General features: G+C 41.8%; 2 protein-coding genes across 2 annotated transcripts in view; both read left to right on the forward strand.

Annotated features, from left to right (window-relative positions):
• Nucleotides 1-1,168: 1,168 nt before the first annotated feature.
• LOC142786681 (endothelin-converting enzyme 2-like) lies at nt 1,169-13,054 on the forward strand. The gene is made up of 7 exons (XM_075884300.1): nt 1,169-1,175; nt 1,409-1,447; nt 2,176-2,235; nt 3,311-3,490; nt 9,477-9,569; nt 11,895-12,094; nt 13,049-13,054. The coding sequence occupies exons 1-7, from the start codon at nt 1,169-1,171 to the stop codon at nt 13,052-13,054; spliced, it is 585 nt and encodes a 194-aa protein (XP_075740415.1).
• Nucleotides 13,055-19,074: 6,020 nt separating this feature from the next.
• LOC119159865 (neprilysin-1-like) overlaps nt 19,075-27,033 on the forward strand; it is a 54,370-nt gene continuing 46,411 nt past the window's right edge. Inside the window, exons 1-3 of the mRNA XM_037412687.2 lie at nt 19,075-19,232; nt 19,809-19,892; nt 26,526-26,653. Coding sequence (XP_037268584.2) covers nt 19,155-19,232; nt 19,809-19,892; nt 26,526-26,653 — 290 coding nt within the window. The 5' untranslated portion in view covers nt 19,075-19,154. The remainder of the gene's footprint in view (nt 19,233-19,808; nt 19,893-26,525; nt 26,654-27,033) is intronic.

Here is a 27,033-nt window from a genome sequence, read left to right on the forward strand (position 1 = left end):
GTAATTCGGTTGATTTAGCGTTCTGTCTTTTTCTAGTATTCCCCGATTTGAAAAATTAAGGCTTTCTTGGTCTTTGAAAACAATTGCTACTGTGTGCATGATCTTGAAGTGCGCATCGCGCTTGCATCACACAAGTCAGTGACGCGATAGTGACTGTGTCCAGCTGTCATTCCCTTAAAATAAATTTCGCCTTCATTTTTTCAACAACATGCGTTAATCACATTTCTTTTCCCCATGATTTGGCAACATACATTTTGTTAGACATAATATAGCACTGTCACATTTTATTTAACACCACTTTCATTTATTACTACAGTGTGCTAATCAAATCTTGGGTGTGTTCTAGAAATTGAGGTGGCTCAGTTGTTAAATGGATGAACAAAAACGCTGTTTGCGAGAGCAGGCATTTACAACAAATAGTGTGGATGCCACAGAATGAAGCTAGCTGTAGAGCATGATGGTCATGGAGTCACAAGTTGTATCGCAACTCGGAGGTTGCATGTCTCAATGCAGCGTTCTTAATCTTATGCATGTATATTGAACGTACCATAATAAATGATTCAAGAGTCAGCTCTTTATGACTTACTTATCCGAAATGCAGATGATCCTTACCTGTTATTGGTGCAGATAATGTAACATTACCACCATGTTTTTCTATTTTTCTTTTTAAAGAAATATGCCAAACAATGGTATAGAATGAAACGCTTCCCATATTGCATGCAGTGTGCCGTAAAATATTACAGTAAATGAGAGGGCATCTTCAAAAGGACTTTCCGGAACTTTACAGATTATTTCCTGGCTTCATGTTGCAATTCGTAGCATGGAAACTGTGAGCCCCATTATTCTCACCTGGTTTTATTTTTTTTATTCTCAACCTCAAAAAACAGCCGTAGGTGGACTGTCAAGCGATACATCATTCTCTGTGCGTCGGTGGCGGCCGTTCTCAGTCTTCTGACAGTGTCCGTGAGCGTCACCACTGTCGCCGTCAAACATACCGGTGAGCGCACTTTCATAAAGATTCCTAATACAATATATATATAAGCGCACTTATTTTCCGTAGATAGCTGGGGTACTTAATTTAGGTGCGTTTTTGAGATATGAAGAAATACGACTGCCTGTTTTACAAAGCTGACTTGGTACACCAGGAAATTAGAAACAAAATTGAGTAATGGCTGGTATGATTGAATATATTTAAAGCAGAGAGAAGGTTAGACGTCTAGGTAGGAAGCCGCAAATGCACGAAGATAAAATCGCCAATACGATACGCCAATATTAGTACACAAATATACGTGTGTCTTATACGAGAATTTCATTGTAATGACACCTACGCTTAATTCAATTTCATGCAAAATTGATTGATTCCAGTAAGTTTACCTGTTCATAAATAAACTGTTTTTTTTACTTTCAGTATCCAAAAGATTACAGATTGTCAACGAAACGAAGTCAGGTAAAAAAAATTGCTTCATCATCTTTTAACCGCAGGTCTGATAGCGAAACCGCGACAGTTTTCGAAACGTTAGCTGTGTTAACAATCACTATCGCGTTCTATAAGTTTTGTTTTGCATTATCTCTACAAAAGGGGGTGATGAAAGTCTTAAACTGCAGCCAGTAAGGAAGGTAAATTCATACTGACCGTGATAATTCTAAACGCAAATAGGTCACAAAATCTAATTCACACAAGGGTAGTCCAGAGGCCAGTATGAGGTTCAAAACTGTGTTTTTATGGCTGCTTCAATGTATTTTTTAGAGCTGTATACTAAACAAAACTTTTCGCGATTGGCAGGATAGAGTGCAAACTTCTACTGAAACGAACAAAAATCGATAGAATAAGCATTGAAATCTTGATGAATCACAACAGCTAATTTTGATGCGTAGGCCCTTTCGTATTCTTGCAGATATTTCACAGACACTGTGTAAAAACGCCAATCACGACAAAAGATATGCATTAGCGTTGTGAGCAAAACACCGTTAAACTTTCCGCTAACATTTGCTATGACATTTTTAACATAGTTGTGGTTGAAGGAATCCCTTTGCGCAGTTTTCTTTTGTTTGTTCTTGGAAAGTATATTTGTTCTGGGAAAGTGTGTTTTTCGATGGAACACCATTTGGGTAGTTGAAATTTTCAACACATTTTAGCCTCTTTTAAAAGAATTGTTGTGCTGGATTTCTTCTTAGATCACCTTCAAAGACAGAAGGCTGCATTTTCCTGCTCATCCACTGCGTGTCTGAGAGAAGGTAAGGATAGCAATAAATATTCATGCAGGCAAAAAAAAAATCTTCTACGTAAAATACTGACGTATAAGGTCTTATGGTGATGTGACAGTTTGACGTCTTCTTATTTTTCAAAGAAGCTGTAATGCTCTTGCATGTAACACGTGAGCAGCGAGATTCTCTCTGTGTTATTAGTAAGCATCTGTTATCAGGGTTATCACGGTGTTCTGTAATCAGTGTGCATTCTAGTGCTGGATAAGATCTGCCATCATTGGCACTATACAAAGTTTATTTTCTAGTTGAAAATGTTTTCCCATGAAACAAACCAAAACTCTGCTCATGGTATTAACGAGAATTAAAGTAGCAATTCTAGAATAAATAGGTCATCGATCCTAGTACTACAGTTCTTACAGAGAGAACTTTCTGTGGTGGATCTTTGTGAACGTTGTATTGGTAGATGTCTATCATAATTGTGATCTTTTCCAGCGTGTACTAATAAAGAAGAAATATTGACACTCTGTTCTAGCAGACACTGCCAAGATGTCAAGTGTTCCGTTCAAAAATATGAGAACCGCGAGAGAGCTTTGTAATTGAAAAACGCATATTACGACTGAGTGGTGCATACTTAAAATTTCTTTGAGAAATAATGTAAATTCCTTAGGTATGTCTTGGGTTTAGCCTTGTATAATCTGAGAGAGTGAAAATAGACCCAGAAGTGCGCACTGTGGCGTAACTTCCCTTATTAACTCAGTTTTGTGCCTCTCTGAAATGTTCAACAACAGTATGGCATCTCACGTGCAGCACAGCGAGGCTACTCATCCAGCTACACAGAGACAAAAGACGCATTGTTTTTTTACTTCAATTGGTGCCTTAAGGATATCGCGTTCGCGCTCTGGCGCAAAGTTGTGAGTTTTATTGACCACAGTGTCTTCCATTTTTCATTTGAACGCTAAAACCGCATCTCAATTTAGAGTAGCGTGCCTATGGAGAACCTTTGTTGACTGAGGTGTCACACTAGGTCATATATGTAGTAGCACTCTAATCAAGAAGCAGAAGTCACAACCAAGTTTTTCTCCTGTATTCTACTTTCTTCGTGCAGCCCAACGTATCACCCAGTCGGTAAACAAGAGCGACGAAGTGGGCCCCTGTGATGACTTCTACACTTACACCTGTCAGGGCTGGCTGAAAGACAACCCCGTCGTGGCAGGAGCAGCCCGCACCTCGTACAGCCTTGAGATCAAGGAGCGAGTAGAAGCCGGCCTGATGTCTTTCATCGAAGGTACGCTCAGCACGTCCGTAGACGATGACGATGCAGAAGGTGCCACTTGTTTATGTAGTTGTAGGGCCTCATAAAAAATACCCGTGCTCAGTAAACTGGTCGCTCTGCCATTCTATTTCATTCTGCACACACGGCTGCTAAAGTGAAGCTAAAGGGAGAGAGCCAGTTGATACCATGTGACCGTTTCAAGGCACTACAGGGGTTGTTGGTAAATTAACATTGCATTTCTCTTGACGTTTTTCGAGTAAATCTAGTATAAGGCCTTTTTTTGTCTTACGAGGGTGCTGTGTAATGTGAGTAGATACTCTAACAAGTGCTCGACTAAGTAGTTTGTTTAATTTTTTTCATTCCAATAGCTCCCTTGCCAGGACGGACATGAGTTTATCGGAGAAAAATGAACACAATTGATCTATGTCTACGCTATGCAGCCTCTAAAGACTTCACGCGGCAGGGAAATACTGTCGCTGTAGAAACAAGACATGATTCTACAAAAGCGTGATGCGAGGTAATCGACATCATAAGATGTATGAATCTATAAAAGGCCAGTCTGGTGTATTAGGCGGATTCCTTCAAACGGTGCTTTATGTCAACCTATAGTACAATTTCGAACAAAATAATTCGTTTCTATATCATTCAGCGTGAGTTCAAGTCATTCGCATATTTTATTTCTCGCTCAATACGTCAGCGATTGCATTCAACGTAAACTTATGACAGATGTAGTTTTGTTAGGTTATAGACACGCCAAAAAATAAATTGTTTGTACATATTCATTGAATAATAATCATGTATTATCACATGATCATCTAGCTTGAATTAGGACCCCTCCTCATAATCACAATTTGTAAACTCTTTACGTATTGTGCCTTCCAAGCATCATTATTTCCGTGGTAATTTAAACTGCATGCGCTCACAAGTGTTCTAGATAAAGGTACCTGCGGCATCAGACATGTACCTTTTGAATGCGAATAGCGTTTCTCCGACTATTATGACAATTACCAGATTTTAGAAAGATCAACCATCTAGTGTAATGTGATTTGCAAATACACGCACGCGCAGATGCACGCATGTGTGTGGCAGAAGCGCTGTACCATACATGTGCACAATAAAATACATAATCTTACATCAATTATTTCGGCTTCACGACCTGAAGTGGAGTGCAACGCTGCGGTATTATATATATATATATATATATATATATAAATATATATATATACGGACTCTTCCACCAACGTGATAGATCGCTTATCAAAGCAGCATTGAAAATTCGTTACATCACTCAGCACAGGAAGGGAATAGATCGTGGACCTCATACTTTGGAACAGCCTTTTATATTCAATAAGCCAGTTATTCAGTGGACTTGAAGCTATGTGAAATCCCTGGAAAACAAGAGTCGCGGGTTTCTATAAACACCCCCGCTACAAGCATTTTTATTCTTTGATATTCGGGACGCAGTGGTTGAAAACATGGCACGATGGCTCGAGTTATCTGCCTGTCGATTCAGCGATTACAGTTTTCAAGGGACTGGAACGTAACATAATAACTATTTGTTTTTTTACATCTAGAACGGCAACCGCGGCAAGTGTAATGATTTACGCTGGCTCCTGCACGTTTATTATAGTTATTTTGCATCGCAAGAAACGATGGAGTTATCACGGAAACCAACATGAGCTCTCTCGTCATACGCAATGGTGGTGGCTTCGTTGATATTGACAGGCGATCTCGAGCTAGAAGACGTTGGTTCAATTCCGACACCGCGGCCGCATTTCGATGAAGGTCAAATACCAGAAAGCTGATGATTTGTGGGGTTTAACGTCCCAAAACCACCATATGATTATGAGAGACGCCGTAGTGGAGGGCTCCGGAAATTTAGACCACCTGGGGTTCTTTAACGTGCGCCCAAATCTGAGCACACGGGCCTACAACATTTCCGCCTCCATCGGAAATGCAGCCGCCGCAGCCGGGATTCGAACCCGCGACCTGCGGGTCAGCAGCCGAGTACCTTAGCCACTATACGACTACGGCGGGGCAAATACCAGAACACAATCTGTTCAGATATTAGGAAGCGTGTAAACTTCGTCGAAACAAAATGACTCTGATGTCACCGAACTACGAAGTGTCCGATGATCGTGGGGTGGTTTCAGAATGTCCAATCCGAGAATTCGACTTAGAACGATTCTCGTGTCGAGGGATGTCAAGGGACTGCTGTCGCCACCTTTAGGGAGAGTTGACAAGCAATATTGTGATGCACATCCTCCGAAATTTTCGCAGAAGCTGCACGGGAGAAAACAGGGGGGCCATTATTGATTTTCGTAAATGTTGGCTTCTTCGTTGACAGGTGGCGGCAGTTGCTTATGAATCTGGTGTGCCTAACGATCAAGCTTTCTTATAAGTGTTTTTTTTCATAAAACATGCTTATGTGGCGGTTGTCATTAGACATCATTGTGAAATAAGACACTAGAAAGATGGATGTTCCCCTATGATCAGTAGATCATACTGATTGAATAATTGCATATACTCGTGAGGTCATATACACAAAGACATTTCATTCTGACGCCTCGTATATTCAAAAATACTATGTCAGAGGAATGGCAGTTTAGAAGACAAATAGGGATTACGACATGAAATGCAAGAAAACTCTGTAAACCATTCATCAAAATGCTTAAAAATTATTGCAGAACATGTACTCCTTTCCACATGTTTGAAGCTGCATTTATGTGCTATCAAATAAACAATATCAAAAATGAAAAATACCTGAGACATGAAAGCTTTTCATAGTATCGCATAAGAGATGCGTGAGCGTTTGTTACTAATCAACTGTCATGTCTTCGTTTTATTATGCTTTGTCACAGCAACTATAACCCGTTCTTTTTAAAGCACAAGTGGTTTTTCCTGAAGTCAAGGAGTGAAAATTCGGCAGTAATATCGTACGTTCCGCAATCAGCTCCTGCAACGCATCCTCTCTACGAGTTCGTTTCATTAGGCCTGTTAGCAAAAAATAAAAAAAATTATCGATGTTTTAACACACCTCGAGGTGGCTACTCTAGCCCAAACGTTGATCTCATCTCGTAGTATTCATCCATGTGAAATAGCTCTGCGACACGTGCCTGCCCCCGAGAAGTGTCATTGGCCCCGCCTGGTGGATGACATCACGACACGGACTCTTCGACGCGAGCCGCGGCGCAACTACATAGTGATGCGCTCGCTTCATGCGCTGTTCCAATGTTTGCGTTCACTTTTTGCTTGTCTCAAGCTGCAGGTGAATGAAGAAAACAGATCTGGTAATGTTTCAGGTAAAACAATAAAAATTTTACTTTTGCTTCTGCACAACCATGCGCTTGGTCGTATATAGGTTTGAGATATGTGAAAAGACCTGTGTCGAGCTGCTAACGCCGATTATGGATTCCATTCGTGGTCACAACAATTGCATGATGGTGGGTGTGAAAATCAAGACCGCGGTTCTGTTTAAATACAACAAACACAGTGACGCACATTCATGTGAATTTGAGAAGGAATCACGACATCATATTTATATTATAAGGTTTACATGTGCATGGGTGATTCCTTTGGGGGATATCAGGGTTTCTCCTCCCCTAGATTACTTTGTACCGGAGTAATTCACGTATCTATGGGCAGCGCTTTCACAAGTGTATCAAGCCGCACGCTCATATGCAGCATACAGTATCACAACATATAGCGGAAGGCGCTCGCCCTATAGAATACCGACGTCGGTGTTTTGTGTTTTTCTCGTGTACTTGCTCACTCAACACGTTTAGTTGCGGGTTTCTGTCACAGTAATTTTGAAGCTCTACCTGACCAAAATTATCTAGATAAAGTGTGGTGGAGGTTAGGGGCGGAGCTTCTTATTGCGGTCAGATTCTGTCTTCGTGCAGAATCATAGCGACGATGCAGTCGCGCTCTGAACTAACAGTTTAGATATACCACCTCCTATGTTAAATTTTCTGGCACTTGGTTACCTGTTGGTGGACATGACGTACGAGACCAGTCGTCGCCTTATTGAGGCGATGGTTGTTAAGTTAATTCATGGGTCCAGATGCCTGTAGGTTGAAATTTTTTTCGGGGTTGGGGGAGGGCAGGTACTTAAAATGGTCCTTTTTTTACCTGCGTGAAAAAATATTTGGGGGTTAAGGACATGCCCGGTGAGCATTCTCTGGTTACGGCATTGCTTGGGTCATGTCCGTCAGTGCGCCATAGAAAGAGTTCATTTCGACTTTCTCACATTTGCGTTCAAATTGTTGCTATCAGCGGTGCTCCCCCGTGAAGATCCCATTACCATTCGTGAGGTGGTGATAGAACACTCCAGCGTTTCACGCTAATCAGAGTATAGGACTACATAATGCCTGGCGACTGTTGAGAAGAAACATGTACATATAATCCCAGTGAACACCGATGTTTAATTATTTGCTAAATTATTGTGTGTGTGGCAGTATTATTTTATGTGTTTGACGGATATGTTGCGTGAGTGCTTAAGAAAGTCAATGTCTTGTAATGTCTCCTGTCGGAGAAACCGCAGTTCTGTTACATCATTTAGATCATTCGTAGATACAGGCGTAACTTGCACGGTAAACCGTAATGCGTTTAGTAAATTGAAAATGTCCTAATATCATTTCTGATACTTCGGCACAGACATGTCCTCATCTCGGAGTCTATTCCTAGCTGTAATTACGTTAGTACCACACAGCATATTTTTTTGCGCCCATCCTGTGGCGTACGCGATAAAAACAACAAAAGTCCTCTCCTGCGTCCCAATGTTCACAATAAATCTTCCATTCGGACGGGAGTCTGCCTATCCTAAGCTAAACAACGGAAACTTCTAACCACTTTAAAAACTTTCACTAGTTGTGAAACCTTGCACTTTGTATGTTGACAAATTAACGTCAAGAAATAGAGGAGTATTCAGTAACGTATCGCTTAAGAGCTTGTACGCAGGGGGCGCAGAAAAAGGCGACAAGTGCCGGCAGAGCAGGCGAGTCCTTGCCGTGACGTCATATCGACACGACACCAGTGTTTGTTCTAGGGGCTAATGGCATTCTCCGCCGTGGTTGGGTTTCGCAGAAATTTGGACGATGGCGTAGGCCTCTTTGACTGTGTGCGAAAAATCATCATTTTGTTCGTACCAAAAAAATCTAAAAGATACACATAAAATATATAAATGTTTTTGGGCATGAGTGAGGATCGAATCCAGGCCATTCCCGTGGCAAGTAGGTGTTCCACCACACAGCCACGCGTTTGTGTGGAAACAGAGTGAAAATGTCTTCCCCTGCTTGGAAATGCAGTGAAATCATTTTTTTCTTTAGAAAAGACGCGTTCACTACAAGGGCCTCACAATGATGCATGTAACATCGAAGCAATATTGCGTGGCATACACATACATTGCAATCGGGCGTCAGATTATGTGATTATCATGATGACTTCTTGGTTCAAAGCCGGCTACCCATTACAAAAGGCACAGATGTTACTGCACATACTTTATGATCACGTATAGTGGGTGCATCGGAAGTGCAAAAACATTTCACGTGCATAAATTTCTCATTGTTTAAATTATATGCTACCTTTCACACAGAATGCAGCTATGTGCGAAAAGTTCACTGGTGCGACCCACTTCTAGTTTCATCGATTACATTACAGTACTCCACAAGGGTTGCCTTCAGTAACGTTATACGATAAAAAGCGTGCACTAAGTGGTTGAAGTCACGAATAGAGACAGGATATTGCCGTTCATTTGAACTCCTAAAGGCGAAGCCTAATGATCCCCCATTTCTTAAATGAACTTATGTGGTCTTTTTTTCTCCCAAAGTCTATACCATGCACAGAAGTGAGGGGCAATCACACGAAACTTTTCACTCGTTAGAGATTGTTTCTATTCTTCAGCCGCCTCTGCTAATAATATGTCTAGCGTCAGTACGAGTTGAAATATTTTTGTATGAACATTCCAAGCTAAGCTGTTTTTGTGCAATGAAATTTACAGCCGAGAGCACCGGGTCTGTGGGTGAGGAGACACCGCACAACATGTCCATCATCAAAAAGCTTGTCAACTTCATACGAGGCTGCGAACAGAGAGGTGGGTATACACAAGGTATTAGTTGCCCTCACTATGTTGCGTCTAACCTGTTTGCATGGCTTAAATCAAGTGTTTCAAAATACGCAATATTTATTTATTTACAAGTACCTTACAGGCTCCTTGGGGAGCATTGAGTAAGAGGAGCATCACAAAAAGAATTGGAAAAAAATGCGATGCATGAGTCTGAAAAGTGCAACAGTAACGTACTTGCGAGATGGTGAAACAAATTGAATTACATCGCAAGATAATACTAAGAATAACAACAACTACTAACGGCACAATATTATGAAAACAATACTCAGGAAAAGTAAAAATAAGCCACGAAATATTACTAACGGAGTAATACTAAGAAAACAATGCTGAGAAAGTAATAAAAAAATTATCACTCAGTTTTCCGAAAAGAACGGCACGGAAGTGCCGCTCTTTTTACAACAGAAGCTAGTTAATAAAACGTTCATTTAGAGAATATCTACATATCGGGTGTGTCCCTGCGCTTCCGCTAGATTCCCGTGAGCTGACTAACTTCTTATGACATTATAATATTCAATAATATAATTTACAAGGTAAATATTGTAGCTGAGGCACACAGGCACATAGACAGAATTTTGTTTGGGGGGGGGGGGAAGGGCGACAAAGCCTATTTGTTTAAAAGAAAATCTTTCAATATAAAATAGACAGAAAGTTGCCCGTGAAGGTAAAAGATGCCTAAATAGTAGAAGCAATTGAGAACAAAGTGGAATGTCGCACAAGAGGCAAGTTAATAAGCAGTGGGAAGCGAATTTAGACAATACAGTGAACCTATTGCGTGTGCAGCAAAAAGAATTCTTTTCACCAAATAATCTCGATCACGAAAGACCTTACAAGGCAGTATTGTGAAACCAAGTAAAAAAATAAAAAAGAGGGCAGGAGTTCAATGCGAAGAAATAGGTCCTTCACTTATGCAAGTACCTCAGAAAGAAAAAGAAAGTATCGGACGCTTTCTTCTGCCAAACTTTTCACACTGTCTTGCCATCAAGCGTGCGATAAGAGCAAGAGCCATTTTATGGCAGGATGTTATAAACAAAGTATGCACACATTCGGGAAAATAATGTTATTGGACAAGCCCCGCCGCGGTGGTCTAGTGGCTAAGGTACTCGGCTGCTGACCCACAGGTCGCGGGTTCGAATCCTGGCTGCGGCTTCTGCATTTTCGATGGAGGCGGAAATGTTGTAGGCCTGTGTGCTCAGATTTGGGTGCACGTTAAAGAACCCCCTAGGTGGTCGAAATCTCCGGAGCCCTTTACTACGGCGTCTCTCATAATCATATGGTGGTTTTGGGACGTTAAACCCCACATATCAATCAATCAATGTTATTAGACAACAAAGAATCAAAGCATAGGTTCTCCCCTGACACAAAAGAGGCGGAACTTTAACACTAACTTTAGCAAGCAATTTTAAAGAATGGCCTTGCGAGTGGTTTTACCATGTAGTAAAGGTCAGTACGGACGAAAAAAAGAGCAAATAGCCTAGCTAAAGGGAGCGGTTCACGCTACTATTTTCATGTTTCGCGGTTTCTCCATAAACACAGCGACAACTTCGTCAATACTGATTTTTATTCAGTGAATGGACCTAGGGCCCGACCATCAAGCCGCTTCTCAAGTCCGGAAACCTTTTTTCAGTGTCAAGAAGCTGCGTTCTGCTTAGCTGTGCTTACTGGGAGTGTTTCCAATATCTTGAGGAGTGTTGGAATGTTCGAGCAGAATTCTTCGTCACATTCAGTTAAGGTGTGCGCCGCGAAGCGGAGAAATTCGTCCTCTTCCATAGCTTTCCATTTAGTTTTGCAGATTTACCATTCACCTTTCAGTGTAGGCACATGAGCTGATGTCCGATCTCTGAGGTGAAAATTGAAGGCCGGCTGCACCGATTTCAAATTGCCTTTTTAGGCGTGCTTTGGCAACACAAATTGCAAATTTCAAGTGTTTCGCGATGGTTTCTGAACCATCGTTTGAGGGAAGATTTCCGGCCATCAATTTACGGAAAGAACAGTTAACAAAACCGCGCTAAGCGATGACTCGGAGAAAAAAGGAGCTCACCTATGCTTATTACAAGTGAAATTCACAACTATGGCTATGAAAGTACACACATGTTATCGCCTTGGACTTCGGGCTTGCTTTCATAACGAATCGGTGCCAAAACTGACGGTGTTATAATAGCAAAGATCTCTTTAGCAGCTCACATACCTCACCAAAATTATGTGTTACTAGCAGCAGCATATTGTATGCTATCCACGTAGTTCAGCAAGCCTAAATTAATTTTCGTATACCATGTCCCTGTGCAATGTCCTAAGAGAGTATGGTGGACGTCGGTGTGCGGCCACTGAAGCGGGTGCTTGCTGAGTTGGGCCTGCGCACGTGGCCAAGCGTGCGCGCAACTGAACCGGCCGTCGAGATGGTCGCTGGACTTGTCACCAGGGCACTCGGCGAGCCCACCATGTTCTCAGTCTCATACGGACTCGATCTCGCCAACCAATCACGCAACATCATCACGGTGAGAGACTTGCTTATGTGGTGGGATATAGTTTTCGATAGCTTAGGGTCCATGTTTCTTTTCAAGGCACTAGTCTGTTTAGGATACTTGAACGTAGAAGTTTCAGTCTGTTTGTCTGTCTGTACACAAAGTTATGCCAAGTTAAGACAGTACTGCATCCTTAGACTGACTTCCAAACGTTCCCTAGGAAACAAGAAAACAAATCTCGAGATTGTCATTTTAATATAATTCTTTGGGCGTGTTTTCTTTGTAAACAGTATAAACTTAGCCGCAACTCTGCATCTTTCTAAAAGTAGACAGCCATATATTATTATCCACATGCCGTCTTTTTTATACATGAAGATACACAGACAAATGTTCTGTTTATTTCACTTTGCGCACGCACTGAAATCATAAAAGAGATCAGGTTCACTGCAAGCCTGTAGCGCATTTCAAAGTTTTTCATCAAATTTTGTAAGCTGGTGCTCAATCAATTATTCACTTGAGTTATACATGAGCCCTACTACTACTACTACTGACTCATGGGTACTACTTCTCTTTATGCTTCCTAATATTTTTCCGCTTGGCCTAATGTTTTCGTAACTTTTTTCCCTCTTATGTAAAGGACACGGAGGAAAGACTCAAAACTCCCGAACAGGTTTCTGGTATGTTTTCATCAAGCACTATTTATTATGCGAATCCCCAGAAGTTCATCCAAATTTCAGTTCTGCTCTCGCTCTGCTTTCTTCTTTAGCGTCCTGGTTCAGTATTTATTTACCATGGAGACTTTGCTCGAAGAAGGTAGGCACTGAGCGCAAACTTGGCATTGGTTGATATGACCTACAAGAGGGAAATTGTCTTTGTTTCCCAGTCAGCCAATATTAGGGTGCTGATGATGGTATGTACCTGGAAGTTAAACACGATGACAAAATTTCAGTTATCCTGCACTCAGCATATAATTATATCATGTTACAGAATTGATATTACCTTTACTGGCTAGCAGAGCACCATACCTCTTAACAGGAAATGACAAAGAATAGTGTTTCTTTTAGCCTTGTTAAAGAGATGTGGTATAAAAGTAAAGTTACCACATCTTGGGAATATTTAGGAAAGCATATTCACACACGCTTCCACTCAATAAACAAACACAGCACAAGCACTGTGTGTGTTGTGTGTTTACTTAGTGGAAGCAAATGTTAATATGTGTTTCTAAGAATTCCCAAAACGGGCTATTATGCTTACCATGTGACGAGTTAGCAACTATCCCAAGAAGTTTTAATTCAACAAGCGTGATTGAATAGACGTACCTGTAATCAGGCCACGTAATATAACAATCCCAGGGTCCTACCAAACTCCATAGATCCAACGAAAAGAAGGCAGACTCCTCAAATGTACAAACGATCCTTTGACCTAAGGATAAATCCCTAGCTTGGCTTCACTCACACAATTCAGCCTCCCAGCCAAAGTTCGAGCATTTGTTGAGGTGCCCAGCCATTTTGAATTGGTGGCTGCGTTCATACCTGTGGACATTGTCGGTCAAAATTAAATATTACGAATATCTGAGCCGCAACATCAATACGAAGTATTATTAGGTGTGTTCCTCTATCACAAATTGCATACATTTGTATTTGTAAAATGCCTAATATTCCTCACGCTGTGCTGATATTGCGACTCTGCACAAAAAACTGATATGGTCCTGCCACCTTGTAAGACGGAAATGGCATGATAGCCGCGGATGAGACCAGGGCTCATGTAGTACGCCTTGCAAAAACCCATCGTCTTTTGACAACCTTTTTTTTATATATTTATTTATTTACAGTACCTTACAGAGCCTTACAGTACCTTACAGAGCCTTACAGAGCCGTGGTGGTCTAGTGGCTAAGGTACTCGGCTGCTGACCCGCAGGGTGCGGGTTCGAATCCCGGCTGCGGCGGCTGCATTTCCAATGCAGGCGGAAATGTTGTTGGCACGTGTGCTCAGATTTGGGTGCACGTTAAAGAACCCCAGGTGGTCTAAATTTCCGGAGCCCTCCACTACGGCGTCTCTCATAATCATATAGTGGTTTTAAGACGTTAAACCCCACATATCAGAGCCCTCGAGGGGCATTGTGTAAGGGGGGCGGTACAGGTAATATGTTACAAAAATATATATACATGTATATCTACACATACATAGGCAAATGTTGACTGTAATAGAAAAGGCAGTTCAACTTATAAACATGTAAGAAAATACATACTAGAAAAGTTAGTTACAGTATGTGAGGGTGAAATACAAAAAAAAATGACAGTAGCTACAACTTAGCAATAGTTCAAAAACATCGGCAACAGCCCTATAAACACTGATGATTACGAAGATGTGATAGAGCAGTTTTTGGTGCATAAGTATTTTTTAAGAGCACGATAGAGCTTTGAGTGGTCTTATTCTGACGCAAGATTATCTGGCAAATCATTCCGCAAACGAATAGCTCGTGGAAGAGCTGACTGGTTGAAAGCGTTAGTATAGCCGTACATGCGTGATAAGCTAAAGATGTTATGTAGTATGCTCGAAGTTTGATGTGCTAGATTAAGGTGAACAGATGGCATCATGCTGGTGTGGATGAGTTTATGAGATAGTGATAAAAGTGAGACATTGCGGCGAATTTTCAGTGGCTCGAGTGCAAGGTTTTGTTTATTCTGTGTTACGCTGGACGGGTGGCTGTGATTTCGCGCTATGAATCGACTAGCTCTGTTCTGTATACATTCTAACTTATCTATGAGGTATTGTTGATATGGGTACCAAATGGAGGATACGAACTCCAGTTGAGGACGGATTAGAGCAAGATAAGCCAGTTCGCGCACATCAGAGGGAGCACTGTATAGATTTAGGCGCAGAAAACCTAATGATCTTGATGTGTTGGCACAGATAGAAGTGATATGTGTAGACCACGAAAGTGTAGAAGTTAAGTTTATGTCTAGGTATTTGTAATGATCAGTGCGTTCTACAATGCTAATATATATTATGTATTGGCTATTAACGTTACCACGTTTGCGACTAAAGTAGATTAGTTTGCATTCAGAAACATTAAGTGTCATCTGCCATGTTTTGCACCACTCAATATTATGCTCGAGGTCTTTTTGAAGAGTCTAGATGATCGCTATTGTTGCGGATGGGACGATAGATAATGCTGTCATCGGCAAATATACGCATACATGAGGATAAGTTGTCAGGCAGGTCGTTAATATAGACGAGGAAAAGTAAGGGACCAAGAACACTGCCCTGTGCTACACTAGAGGAAACGTAACAAAGTGATAAAGAGTGATTGTTGGCGATAGTGAATTGTTGGCGGTTAGTTAGGAAGTTTCTGAGCCATGTTAGCGTGAGTGAATCAAGTTTTAGTGATGACAGTTTTAATATCAAGCGACAATGAGCAACACGATCGAAAGCCTTTGCAAAATCAAGAAATAAACAATCTGTCTGTAGATTACTGTTCATGTTAGAATATAGGTCGGTGGTGAACTCAAAGAGTTGAGTCTCGCAAGAACGACCCTTTCAGAACCCGTGCTGGTTAGAAAAAAAAATTGTTAGATTCTAGATGCGCATAAATGTTAGAAGCTATGATATGCTCAAGCATCTTGCAACATATGCACGTCAAGGAAATGGGGCGATAATTTCCAGGTGAACTTTTACTACCACTTTTATGGACTGGCACTACCCTCGCTATCTTCCAGTCTGAAGGCAACATTCCTGTAGTGAGCCACTGCCAAAAAATGTAAAACAGGATAGTGCCAGACACATAAGCAGTGTTCTCTAATATTTTTGAATTGATATCATCAATACCAGAAGATGATAACATCTTCAGATTTTCAATAATTTTAACTATGCCTTCAATTGTGATATCTATAGGTAACATAAATGAGTAATCGCGTTCAACAATTTCTGGAAGATGATCATGCTCGCTAGTAAACACGGATGAAAAGAATGAATTAAAGACATGAAGACAATGAGTGTCGGTAAAAGGAGTGTTATTTGCATCGTGTAATGAAATAAATTTATCGTCCCAATCAGGACTTATTACTATCCATAATTTTTTCGGATTAGATTTTAGGAGTGAAGGCGAATCCTAGGAATAGTATTTATTTTTCGCAGTTGTAATTTCGTGGCAATATTTCTTTAGGCATACCTCGTATATATCCCAAGACAAGTGTAAAGGCGAATTTTTTGCATACCGACAAATGCAGCGAAGCATCCAGATACAATGCCATTTTTTTTATCAGTGCCGGCCTAAACGTCACTCGAGGCTGACCTGGAATTAAATACTAGCACTTGGGTAATAAACTCATGCATATCGCATACATACCTCTGAGGCGCTCTGACGAAGACCCAATGAAACACATGGACACATACTAGGTCTATGTGTTCCTCACCACTGCTTTTAATATAGCGCCTGAAAGCCATGCTTACGAAATTTCAAAAACTTATTCTTACTAATATATCTTTCAACTGGTTCCTGGCAGAGTTTTTATTGAAACCCTGTGCTTTTATTTTTATCGAACATTTTCAAAAGGTTTGAGGTGTCTAATGAGAGTGGTACGTCGCTAAGCGCGTGGTAGAGATGTGGGCGAGTTGTAAACGATGCCATCTCATAAAACCAGCCTGGGCTTGACGAAGACGAGAAGGACGCGGTGCGAGCGGAGGCACCACGCTCTTGAGCACTCGTACTCTGCTATTCCTGTCGTTTGTGCCCGTCCTGTTCAGACCGATTTTCCAACTGGGCATCGCTAAGTGTGAGGTAAATTGTTTTTCATGCAAGTAAAAATTGACCCTCAAGAACATTCCTGGAGGCTCCAAAAAGCAGCTGGGAAAGCTCTGGTGATTGATATTGTGAAGGCAACTTATGGGCGACGTAATTAGTTGTGAATGAAAGAAGCACACAGGCGATTCCTTTTTGGTGAATCCCTGCAATAATTACACGAATAAGAACATTGCGAAAGATGTTGACGTGGACGTGATGGATTCGAGAAGTGGTACAGAAGGTCGTTACGACGTGTTAATGTAACTTGTGGGCGTCCCTCAGCGGGCCATCAGAGTATTGTAAAGACTTGCTGAGCATCCGTTTCAGATGGAACGCAATAACATTAAGCAGGTCGTTTCGCAGAAAACCCAATGTTGGCAGCGGTGGTGGCGTCATGTTGGTTGCTATCAAAAATTTGCGTTGTCTCCGAGGGAAAACCTAAAGTGGATGCAAGTAAAGAAATAATCAAAATCACTCGGTTCATGTGGTACCGAACATTTCAACCAGCGATTGCTCATGCAGAAATGCGATGACCTTAACCGCGCATCATCTAGCACACTAACCATAAAATAGACAATTTTAGTCGAGCTTATGTAACTAATATATGTACGCAGAACGGCTGCAGGAGAGAAGTGCGCCTGCGCAGTATGCAAAATATTTATTCCACGCCCGTAGCAAGACGCTGCGTACATAACGCAACCCTTACTACGTTGCGTTCTCGCGAAAGCTAGAACAAACCACAAACGATAGCAAATGATAGCTGTAGTGGCGTTAGCCACAGACAGCAACGCATACTGCGAGTTGCGTGTACTGCACGTTGAAAGGCCATGTTTGCATGCCAGAAAAGGTACACTCAAGATGCACGTTTTGGCATTCTGGTGAGTCGCAAGACATGGCCTCACGTCTCACAGTTCTCAAGTAACTGTCTTTACAGGTTGTACTGTGGCCTAGCATACTTCTGAAATCTCTGGCGCTGATAAGCATTGGAAAACATCTCTCGTACGACTTATAGCAATAGTTCAGTGAAACGCGTCACAGTACGTTAAACTAAATGTGTTGTAGCACGCTTCGCTTGCAGCGTACGCAACGTATAGATAGTGCACAGCGTTCGCAACTTCTGCGTACGCCCCGACTAAAACGGGCTATATACACCATTTGCTGTCGGTGGTGCGTACATGTGCAGGTAAATGAGGGTGGTGATTTGGGCTTGTTGGTATGGTAGCATGATAATATATAGCGCTGTGTTGTCTTGAATGTGCCTTCTATTGTCTGTGTTCTTTGTCTGCGCTACCATATATTTATATTGTCCGAGGTATTTCAGCGTGGCGAATAGGTTTGACTGTGACCACTGATATGGCGCAAATAATCACAACGCCATGTTTGGTGGCCTCCGCGCATAAATATAAGATGGTTCTGCACTTTCGCTTTCATCACGACACAGCTAAGGTGTAAACCCGCAGCTAGGCTAGCCATTGGGAGAGTGATACAAGCGCGTTACAATTACTCTATTGAGTTCTACCCTGAAAGGCGAAGCTCAAGCGTCGTCAAATGTTCGCCTCTCTCTTTTTGCGATACATCAATCGGTAGAAACACCCAGCGGACACTTTAATTGCGATCCACTATTTATTGGAAATCAATCACTGGCCGCCTGTTTTTTTAAGTGTTAGTTTTATGGCCCGGCAAATTCTCACTCGTCTCTCCTCAAGTTTTTTTATCAAACGTTTTCTCAAACAAAAAACAAAACAACGTCCAATCAGCAATGTATTCTTAACGCGAATGCTTCAATTCTTCTTGCCGTGCACATTCATACGTTCTTAATGCTCGAGCATAGCAAGTTGGAGGAAGCACACAAAATAATAACAATTCAATCATACAAGATTTTCAATCTTAGCTCTACTTTGTCTAGGTCAGGCTACAAATATTTCAGCTCACCGCGGAAAGTGTATTACTCTAGTGGCACCACATATTGTACGCAGAAAAAATATTATTTTCAGTTTTACTACTGAAGTAATCATTCTACGGCAATAATATTTGAAGCTTTGCTGAACACGCAAAAATTTTCTGTGTAACAATTACTCCAAAAAGCAAGAAACCTTACTGTGCATTGTTGCTCACCTTCTAACATTATTTCATTACCGCAATTTATCCTTAGCTTGTTTCATGTGTGAATATAGTATAGCCACAAGATCTTTTGTCTGTCACTGCAATCGTGTCACGCAGGTGGATCAACCAGCGTTGTCTATTCGCCGAGGTCACCTGCTGGGCAACCCGCGAAACCTAGAGGCGTACCGCGTAATCGTCAGACAAGCCATGAAGCTCACCAAGCCTCAGGAGCAGCTCGATGGGCTCGCTGGTGACGTCATGAACCTAGTGCATCGCATTGCCAGGGTGAGTGCCAAGAATATACCAATTCGCATATAAAAGTGAGGCTTCGTGGCCCGTATATCAGACTTCTTGTGCCACATCATCAGCACTACAGCCTTCTTCACCCCCGACATGCCATGTGAGAAATATGGTAGCGAATATACGAGCTGTTTCGACGCAATGACAGAAAAGGCACCATACCACAGCCTTCTTTGTTTGTTTCCATCGTGTGAGCTACCACGGCAAGGATTAGGCTAAGGGTTTTCAAGAAACCATGGAAGAGTTATTAGGTCGTGATAGCATCTGCAAAAAGTAATACGCAAACGTGGACTCAGTGCTCGCTGCGTCGAACATCTGGTATTTTGGAAGCACGACCACGCAAGAAAGATGCCCCCTAATGGTTAGTCTCATAGTGAATTTAGAATACCGTTTCAGTTTTTACGAACGCCGGGTTCGCATTCAGACACGTTAGGCCTTCCTAAACCTCCTCAACCCACAAAATCTTTCTGGGTTGAAACATTCATGAGCATTGATTCGACTGATCGGCGTAAGACTCTGACTGCAACTGTGACTCTTGTTTTTGTCGTCTTTTTTGTTCAGTCAACAAAAACTGCGAAAGAAAGACTGAAAATCGGCTCTCACTTTCTGCGAGAAAGAATGGACAGCCTTCAAGCGAAGACAAGGGTAAGTGGCAAACACAATCTTTCAAGGATTTTTTCTAGCGTTTTCGTACAAAGAAGCACCATAAATGGAAGAGTTGACTACCGGAAGCTCAAAAAACAGATCACCAGTGTTACGCAAGAGAGGTGACTTTTTTCAGCAGGGGCTCGTTAAATATTTTGACTGTAGTATCATCCACACGGAATCGTCAGCGTCGCCCACAGCCGCATTTTATACATCTTTATTGAAGTGCTAGTGACAGTAGCTGGTGAAGCAAAATTCCTTCCATTACGCAGCCTTACTTTTATTGTACAAATGTAACTTTCTCCGGATAAGTAAACTGGTAGAAAATTACACGTTCAGAAATTCACCAGATTGATAATTCATCTTCCAAAAGTAAGATGTCGACCACACTATGCGGTTCTTGCAAAGCATACGACTCACCGCTCGCGCCCACAAAGTTCTTTATCCCTCAATACAAAAAGATTAAAGCCACTGCGTCAAAGGCACCCAGTTAGAAAATTGTGGACTCTTTTTTTGCTATTGTCACAACAGCTTTTCATAAAGGAACCTCCAGAGTGGTATTGAACTCTCTTCTTCACACTCATGGGATGGAAAGGTGTGATGTCATCAATTCTTAATGAAAGGCATGTCCGGGCCCCAAGATGACACCGGCTGTTTATACATCCAAGCACTACTGAGGGAGAAACCAGCAGTGGTGTCGGTGTACGTTTGCGAATTTTCAAGCAGGGTGGGCGTACCCTTTTGAATACAAGAAAAATGGGTATTATTTTGTGCTTACAACGTTACCTGACCTCATGCGCAGGTACATATCTACCTCGAAAATGCCCTCGATTTATTTTATCACTATTACTAAGGCATTGCGTTGCCTCAACAGCCAAACAATTTTGCTCAATTATGTGAAGCAGGGAGCTGCAAAGGCTCTATTCCATTTGTCCGATATAGTGCTATGGTAAAGCCTAGAGAAAGTGCAATATCAGGGTATTCATATGACGTGTTGTGTTGTTGCCAATGAGATGTATGCAAGACCTCGTAGTTGCGCCGTTACTTCAGAATTTTGATTAAAATTTATTGATTGGTGGGGTTTAACGTCCCAAAACCACCATTTGAATATGAGAGACGCCGTAGTGGAGGGCTCCGGAAATTTTGACCACCTGGGGTTCTTTAACGTGCACCCAAATCTGAGTACACGGGCCTACAACATTTTCGTCTCCATCGGAAATGCAGCCGCCGCAGCCGGGAATCGAACCCGCGACCTGCGGGTCAGCAGCCGAGTACCTTAGCCACTAGACCACCGCGGCGGGGCAATTTTGATTAAAATAAATGCTGGTGAAGACTCCATGCGTATAATAGGTCTCTGCGAAACTGTAGTTGGCCAGGGTTTTCTACTCCCCATACTTTCTGCTACCTCATTGGCATGTCTCATTTGAGCATGTTTGACCTGTGGCTTAGCTACTTCCACCATGGTGGTATAGTTGTCATGGCACTCAACCGCTCATCCAAAGGTCGCAGGATTAAATCCCTGTTGTGCTGCTGCATTTTAGATAGATGCGCAAATATTTCAGGAGCATGTAGTTAGATTTAGCTGCACGCTACTGAATACAAGGTGATATAAAACTTCAAGCCTTCCACTATGCTCGGTGTTCCTTATGATAGCTTAGTTTTTAGAGGGTTAATTTCATATTATTCAATTATGAGGCGTATTATCTCGCCCTTTGTTGTAAGCATGGAAAAATTTGGGTTCGCCAATTGTAGCGTGTCTTTTGACATTTTTCATATAATAATAAAATGCACTTCATCTACAGTTTCATGCTTTTCATGGGAGAAAATGTACACAGAAGAAATAGATGAGGTTCCTTCCATCACTAATTGCTATACTTGGAATATATTGTTCTGTTTTCAGAGGGAAAATCATTAAACGCATTTCACCAGTGAAGTATATCTGCGTTCATAGATAGGGTGCAGCGCCTCTTAGAGTGAAAATCGCGCGTTCACTACCACATCCGCGTGGTGGTGATGGCGGGCTACAAGAAGCAATTTTTCACTGCATGTTATCTGTTGTTTCATTTGAAATTGCCATATGTACGTTATATGTTCTTTGTCGCGCGCCCAGGGAGTCTTTGGATGTTTGTTTTCTTTTTTTTATCGTTGACCTCGCGGCGTCACTCCGGCGTTTCGTCGCGAGAATTTGGCGGCACGCCCTTTTTGAGTGCTCGTTTTGTGACACCACCTAACCTTCTGTCTCCCTCTAACCCGCTTGCCTTTTCTGGGGACCCAGTTAGTTACCCTTAACGACCAGCGGTCATCCTGTCTACGCGCTACATGCCCGGCCCATGTCCATTTCTTTTTCTTGATTTCAGCTAAGATATCCTTAACCCCCGTTTGTTCCCTAATCCACTCTGCTATATATATATATATATATATATATATATATATATATATATATATATATATATATATATATATATATATATATATATATATATATATATATATATATATATATATATATATATATATATATATATATATATATATATATATATATATAAAGGCAGGCATGGTGGTGGTGTGGCCATGGCGTTGTAAGTAGTCAGGTAGATCCTCCGTGAGCATTCAATACGTAATTTGTTTCGACGCTTCAGCCAGAGTCTGGCCTTCATCAGGAATGAGGGTACACTTTGTTGGTGCTCAGTTTTATGCAACTTAAAGGAGAGAGGGTACGCGAAAAAGAGAGAGAACATGAGGTAGACTCTCCTCCCACTGGCCGTCCCTTTCTTGTTTTTTCTTTCTTTCCCTTCCTTCTTTCTTCCTGTCTTTCTTTTTTCTTCCCTTCTGTTTTCCGACAATCACCCTTAAGATATCCGCGGTCCGCATATACTTCCTGCCACTAACGTATTGTTCCCGACCAGATGACACCGCATGGCTCCGGAAGTCCGATGTGGAGGAAAAGGAGCTTTTTTAAGAAGTTTAAGCCTTTAACTACTCAGCGCCTCGTGAACGGCTCGCCGTTGAAAGAGGGGTGCCGCGCGTTGCTGCAGAGGCTGGCAAGCGGGTGCAATGTCCATTCTAGGAGTACAATGTCAATTCTGGCCCGCTCCTGGATAACACAGCAGGCCCCCTGATTGTGCACAGGGTTGCTGTTCGACATGTCGTGCTTATCACAATTGATTGGATAGTAAGGTAGAAACAGGAACAGACGACAGCTGTACTGAGGAAGAGTAGATACACCTAGAAGTATTTTCAGTTGTCCAGTGACCGTTGCAGCTGCAGTGCTGTGAACTCAATTATTATTGTCATTATTGCCGTTATTGTTTTCTAATGCTTTAATTGCTGCAAGTGGGCAAGGATTCTCATTTATTTCTCTTTCTATGGTGTTAAATCAGAGGATGAGGTAAGATTCTCGTTGTTCCCGTTTTCGGTTTCATTTGAATCCCGTTTCTAAGTGTGTTACTGATAGTTTGTAGAATGCATGGTTGGCAAGGTTGAGATGTTCTGATAGAGGTAGATTTGGGGTTGATTTCGCATGGGCTCTGTGGCTATTGAAACGAATCCTAAATATTGTTTGTGTTTGTCTGATGTACTGCATACTGCACACGTTGCATTCTAGAAGGTATACTACATTAGAGGAATCGCATGTTTGGTTTTCTCGTATGTTAATTGAAAACTTGGATTGCGTGCTGGTTGCTTTGTCTCTTTTTCGCATCGCTTTACATACAAGACATGGTGACTATAAACAGTATCGGCATGAATTATTAGGGGGTGAAGTATTGATATGAGAGTGGACAAACGTGCCTTTAAGGTTGCGTGGCTGTCAGTAAAAGACGGTGAATGGGAATGCGCGTTTAAGACATTCACTTTGTTCCAGAATGTTACAATGTCGTTTGAGGATTTTGTTTGCAGTGGAAAGTTTGAGCTGTAAGTTAAGCAGAGGTTCGTTTGTTGCGAAGCTTCTTGTAGTGGTCGCTTCATAAGTTAGTCATCACGCTTCAGTTCCCTAGCTTTCTGAACGGCGTCATCAATTACCTGTGGGGATATTTTTGTTTATCGAGCATACGTTTTAGCCTCTGTGAGCTCGTGTCAAAATCAGCATTTCTTCTCAAAGGTGCCCGCTTCTAAAAGGCACCCGCTTGCCAGCCTCTACGGCAATGCGCAGCGCCCATCTTACAGCGGCGAGCCGTACACTTGGCACTGAGTAGGTAAAGGCCTAAACTTCTTAAAAAAGCTTTTTTTTCCCACACCGAACTGCCGGAGCCATGCGTTGCCTTCTGGTCGGGAACAATATGTTAGTGAAAAGAAGTATATGCAGACTGCAGACATCTTAAAGGTGATCGTCGGAAAAGGGAACGAAAGGAAAACGAAGGAAAGGGAGAAATAAATAAAAGGGAAATGAAAAAAGAAAAAGCAAAAAGGTAGAGAAAAAGAAATGAAGTTGAAGGAGGACGGCCTTGGGGTGGGGGGAAGTCTACTTCAAGTTCTCACCCTCTTTTTTGTGTACTCTTTCTTCTTTAAGAATGTATAAAGCTGAGCACCATTAAACTTTGCCCGCAATCCTAATGAAGGCTATGCGCAGGCTGACCCGTCGAAATACACAACGTATTGACTGCTCAAGGAGTGTCTACTTGTCTACTTGACTATATATATATATATATATATATATATATATATATATATATATATATATATATATATATATATATATATATATATATATATATATATATATATAGTAGACAAGTATATGCGTTCGCAAACGACAGAGGAACGTGCAAAAACGTTTATTTCTTTGAGCATTTCAGAAGAAGAGCCTGCCTTCGGCAGGGATTGCATAGGGAAACTGGGGGCTACATCGAACGAACATGCTGCTTACCCGCAGGTCACGGGATGGGGCTGAATTTTTTATGGAGGCCAAAATGCGTAGGCCCGTGTCCTCAGATTTGCGTGCATGGTAAAGGTTCCCAGGTGGTCCAAATTTTCAGAGCTCTCTACTACGGCGTCTTTCATGATCTAATGGTCGTTTTGGGACGTTAAACTCCACAAATCAATCAAATCAATCGAACGAGCATAGCCTTAATACGTACTTTACTCATAGAACATTGGCCAGCAGGAATCATATGAAGAAGTTGGATTTTCCTAACAAGCATTCGCCAAGGACGATGACTTTGTCATATTCACTTTCGAAACTGAGCGGTGTTATCAGAACGCTACGTGGAGTGAGTAGAAACTATCGCTAGCCAATATGTGCTTAGCGCTCACATGTTTCCTCGTCATCCCCTGCCCACACCCCGTGTTCACTGTTTGCATCTACGCTCGTTCGTTAACTTGGTAGATGCCGTCAAGCGAAAGACTTGCTACTTTTTTGCATATTCAGCGATAATCAATGAACGCACTTGAGCGTGAGTAAAAGAAGTGTTACGTTTCCGCTGCATTACGGCGTCCGAGGAAATATGCCCAGTAATGCCTCATTCACACGGCCATCGGATGCTCCAACGCGTCACCGTAGTGGCACCACTTTGGTCATTATCTCCTTGAAAACGGAGTGAAGACGACGCAGAAAGGCGTTCTATGTTTCCGTCACCGGCATGATGACGGAGCCCCGCCCATACAAAAATGACATATCAGATGTCTTCAAGGGTGCTACAACTACACATGTTTTATCACCACCTAGTTCTTTGTCTCCAAGCTTCGTGGGTCATCGCTTTGCTCGCTTGCAGAGCCACAACAGCAACATAAGCCACCCATCATAAAAAAAATTGGCTGTAAGGTTGTCATGGCAACAAGACTTTTAAAAATCATTTCCTCGAATTTAGTACAATGCAATGATATCAACTTTGTGTTCGCGGTGTACTATTCTACTGATAAAATTCTTTGTTGACGAAGTCATTCCGCTGTATGCAAAGAGTACTTGTTTGATCCAAATGCTCGTTTCATTTCTTTGTGCTTAGGCGACCACGGAATCAATCAGTCCACACTGCAAAAAAGCGGGCTACTGTTGACGTTATTGTCCTTGTTGCCTATTTGTACACTCGTCCGTCCCCTCTGCGATCCGTTTTCATAACGTGACGGTAATGTGACGGAATGTTCGACAGCCGTGTGAATGGTGTCTAAAACATTGAAAAATTAGGCCGACACATGGGCCAAGACAATTTAGACGTTTCTCGCACCCTACGAGCATGCAGAGCTGTGTGTGAAGATTGCGAGGCGCTATTTACATCAATATTCCATTTCCTCCTTTTAGCCCACCTCCAGATATCAGCCACCATTCCAAACTACAAATCACGACAAAATACAAAACGAAAAAAAATTTGTTGCCATGAAGGTGTCTATTTTTCAGAATCAATAGGTGGTCCCGCGAAGCCATCTTGCGCGCCAAAGTTACTTCAAATACAGCAACTTTATCAGAGGTGTTATATCAAATTCGGTACATAGGCGTAACCCATTTTTCTCTCTTTTTCTTGCTAGTTAGATATATGCGGGTTTCACAGTACTTCAAATGTGTTATAAACCCAGCAAATAAAGGCCAAGAATTTTTTACATGTTCCAAGTACCATTCGTTTTCAGCATAATTTTATTAATGACATCGATAAAAAACACGCTTTGCAACATTCTAACATAGCTGCAATCGATCTCTCGCAGTGGCATTGGGCGAAGTTTCTCAACACCATTTTCGATGGAGTCACTAAGGTAAGCGACAGAGACTACATTCGAGTCAAGACGCCTTTCTACGTCGGCCACATGTCGCGCATTCTCAACACTGTATCAAGGTGAGTATCAAATCTGTGCGCCAGTTGACGTATATGTTCGAACATGCTCACTTGAATATGCCGGCCGCAATCAAGGATCAGGTGGTGTGTACGATTATTGCTCAAGTAAACTAGGGTGTATAGTGTTCTTCTTTATCTTTGCTGGTTTCTATAGAACTTTGGTTGTGTTTCCGTAAGTGTGGCCAGAATGTGCAGTATACATTATTCCACAACCACGTTGTGGTGTCTCTAAATACGAATGTAGGTGCAGGAAACTTAGCCCGAAGCCAAAATAGCTCTCTTTAACCTTATAGCTCATCATAGCATCAGCGTTATCATGTTGTATGTATGAGAATATTTTGTGTTTGGCACGTAAAAGAAATATTTTTTCCTGTTTACAT

Source organism: Rhipicephalus microplus, unplaced genomic scaffold, assembly GCF_043290135.1.
Source record: "Rhipicephalus microplus isolate Deutch F79 unplaced genomic scaffold, USDA_Rmic scaffold_28, whole genome shotgun sequence".
Taxonomy (NCBI): domain Eukaryota; kingdom Metazoa; phylum Arthropoda; class Arachnida; order Ixodida; family Ixodidae; genus Rhipicephalus; species Rhipicephalus microplus.

Bases quoted from the DNA above. Each gene is read 5' to 3' on its own strand.
- LOC142786681 (XM_075884300.1), top strand. The intron at 1,448-2,175 runs GTAAAAAAAATT...ATTTCTTCTTAG, and splicing joins TGTCAACGAAACGAAGTCAG to ATCACCTTCAAAGACAGAAG. The intron at 2,236-3,310 runs GTAAGGATAGCA...TTCTTCGTGCAG, and splicing joins CACTGCGTGTCTGAGAGAAG to CCCAACGTATCACCCAGTCG.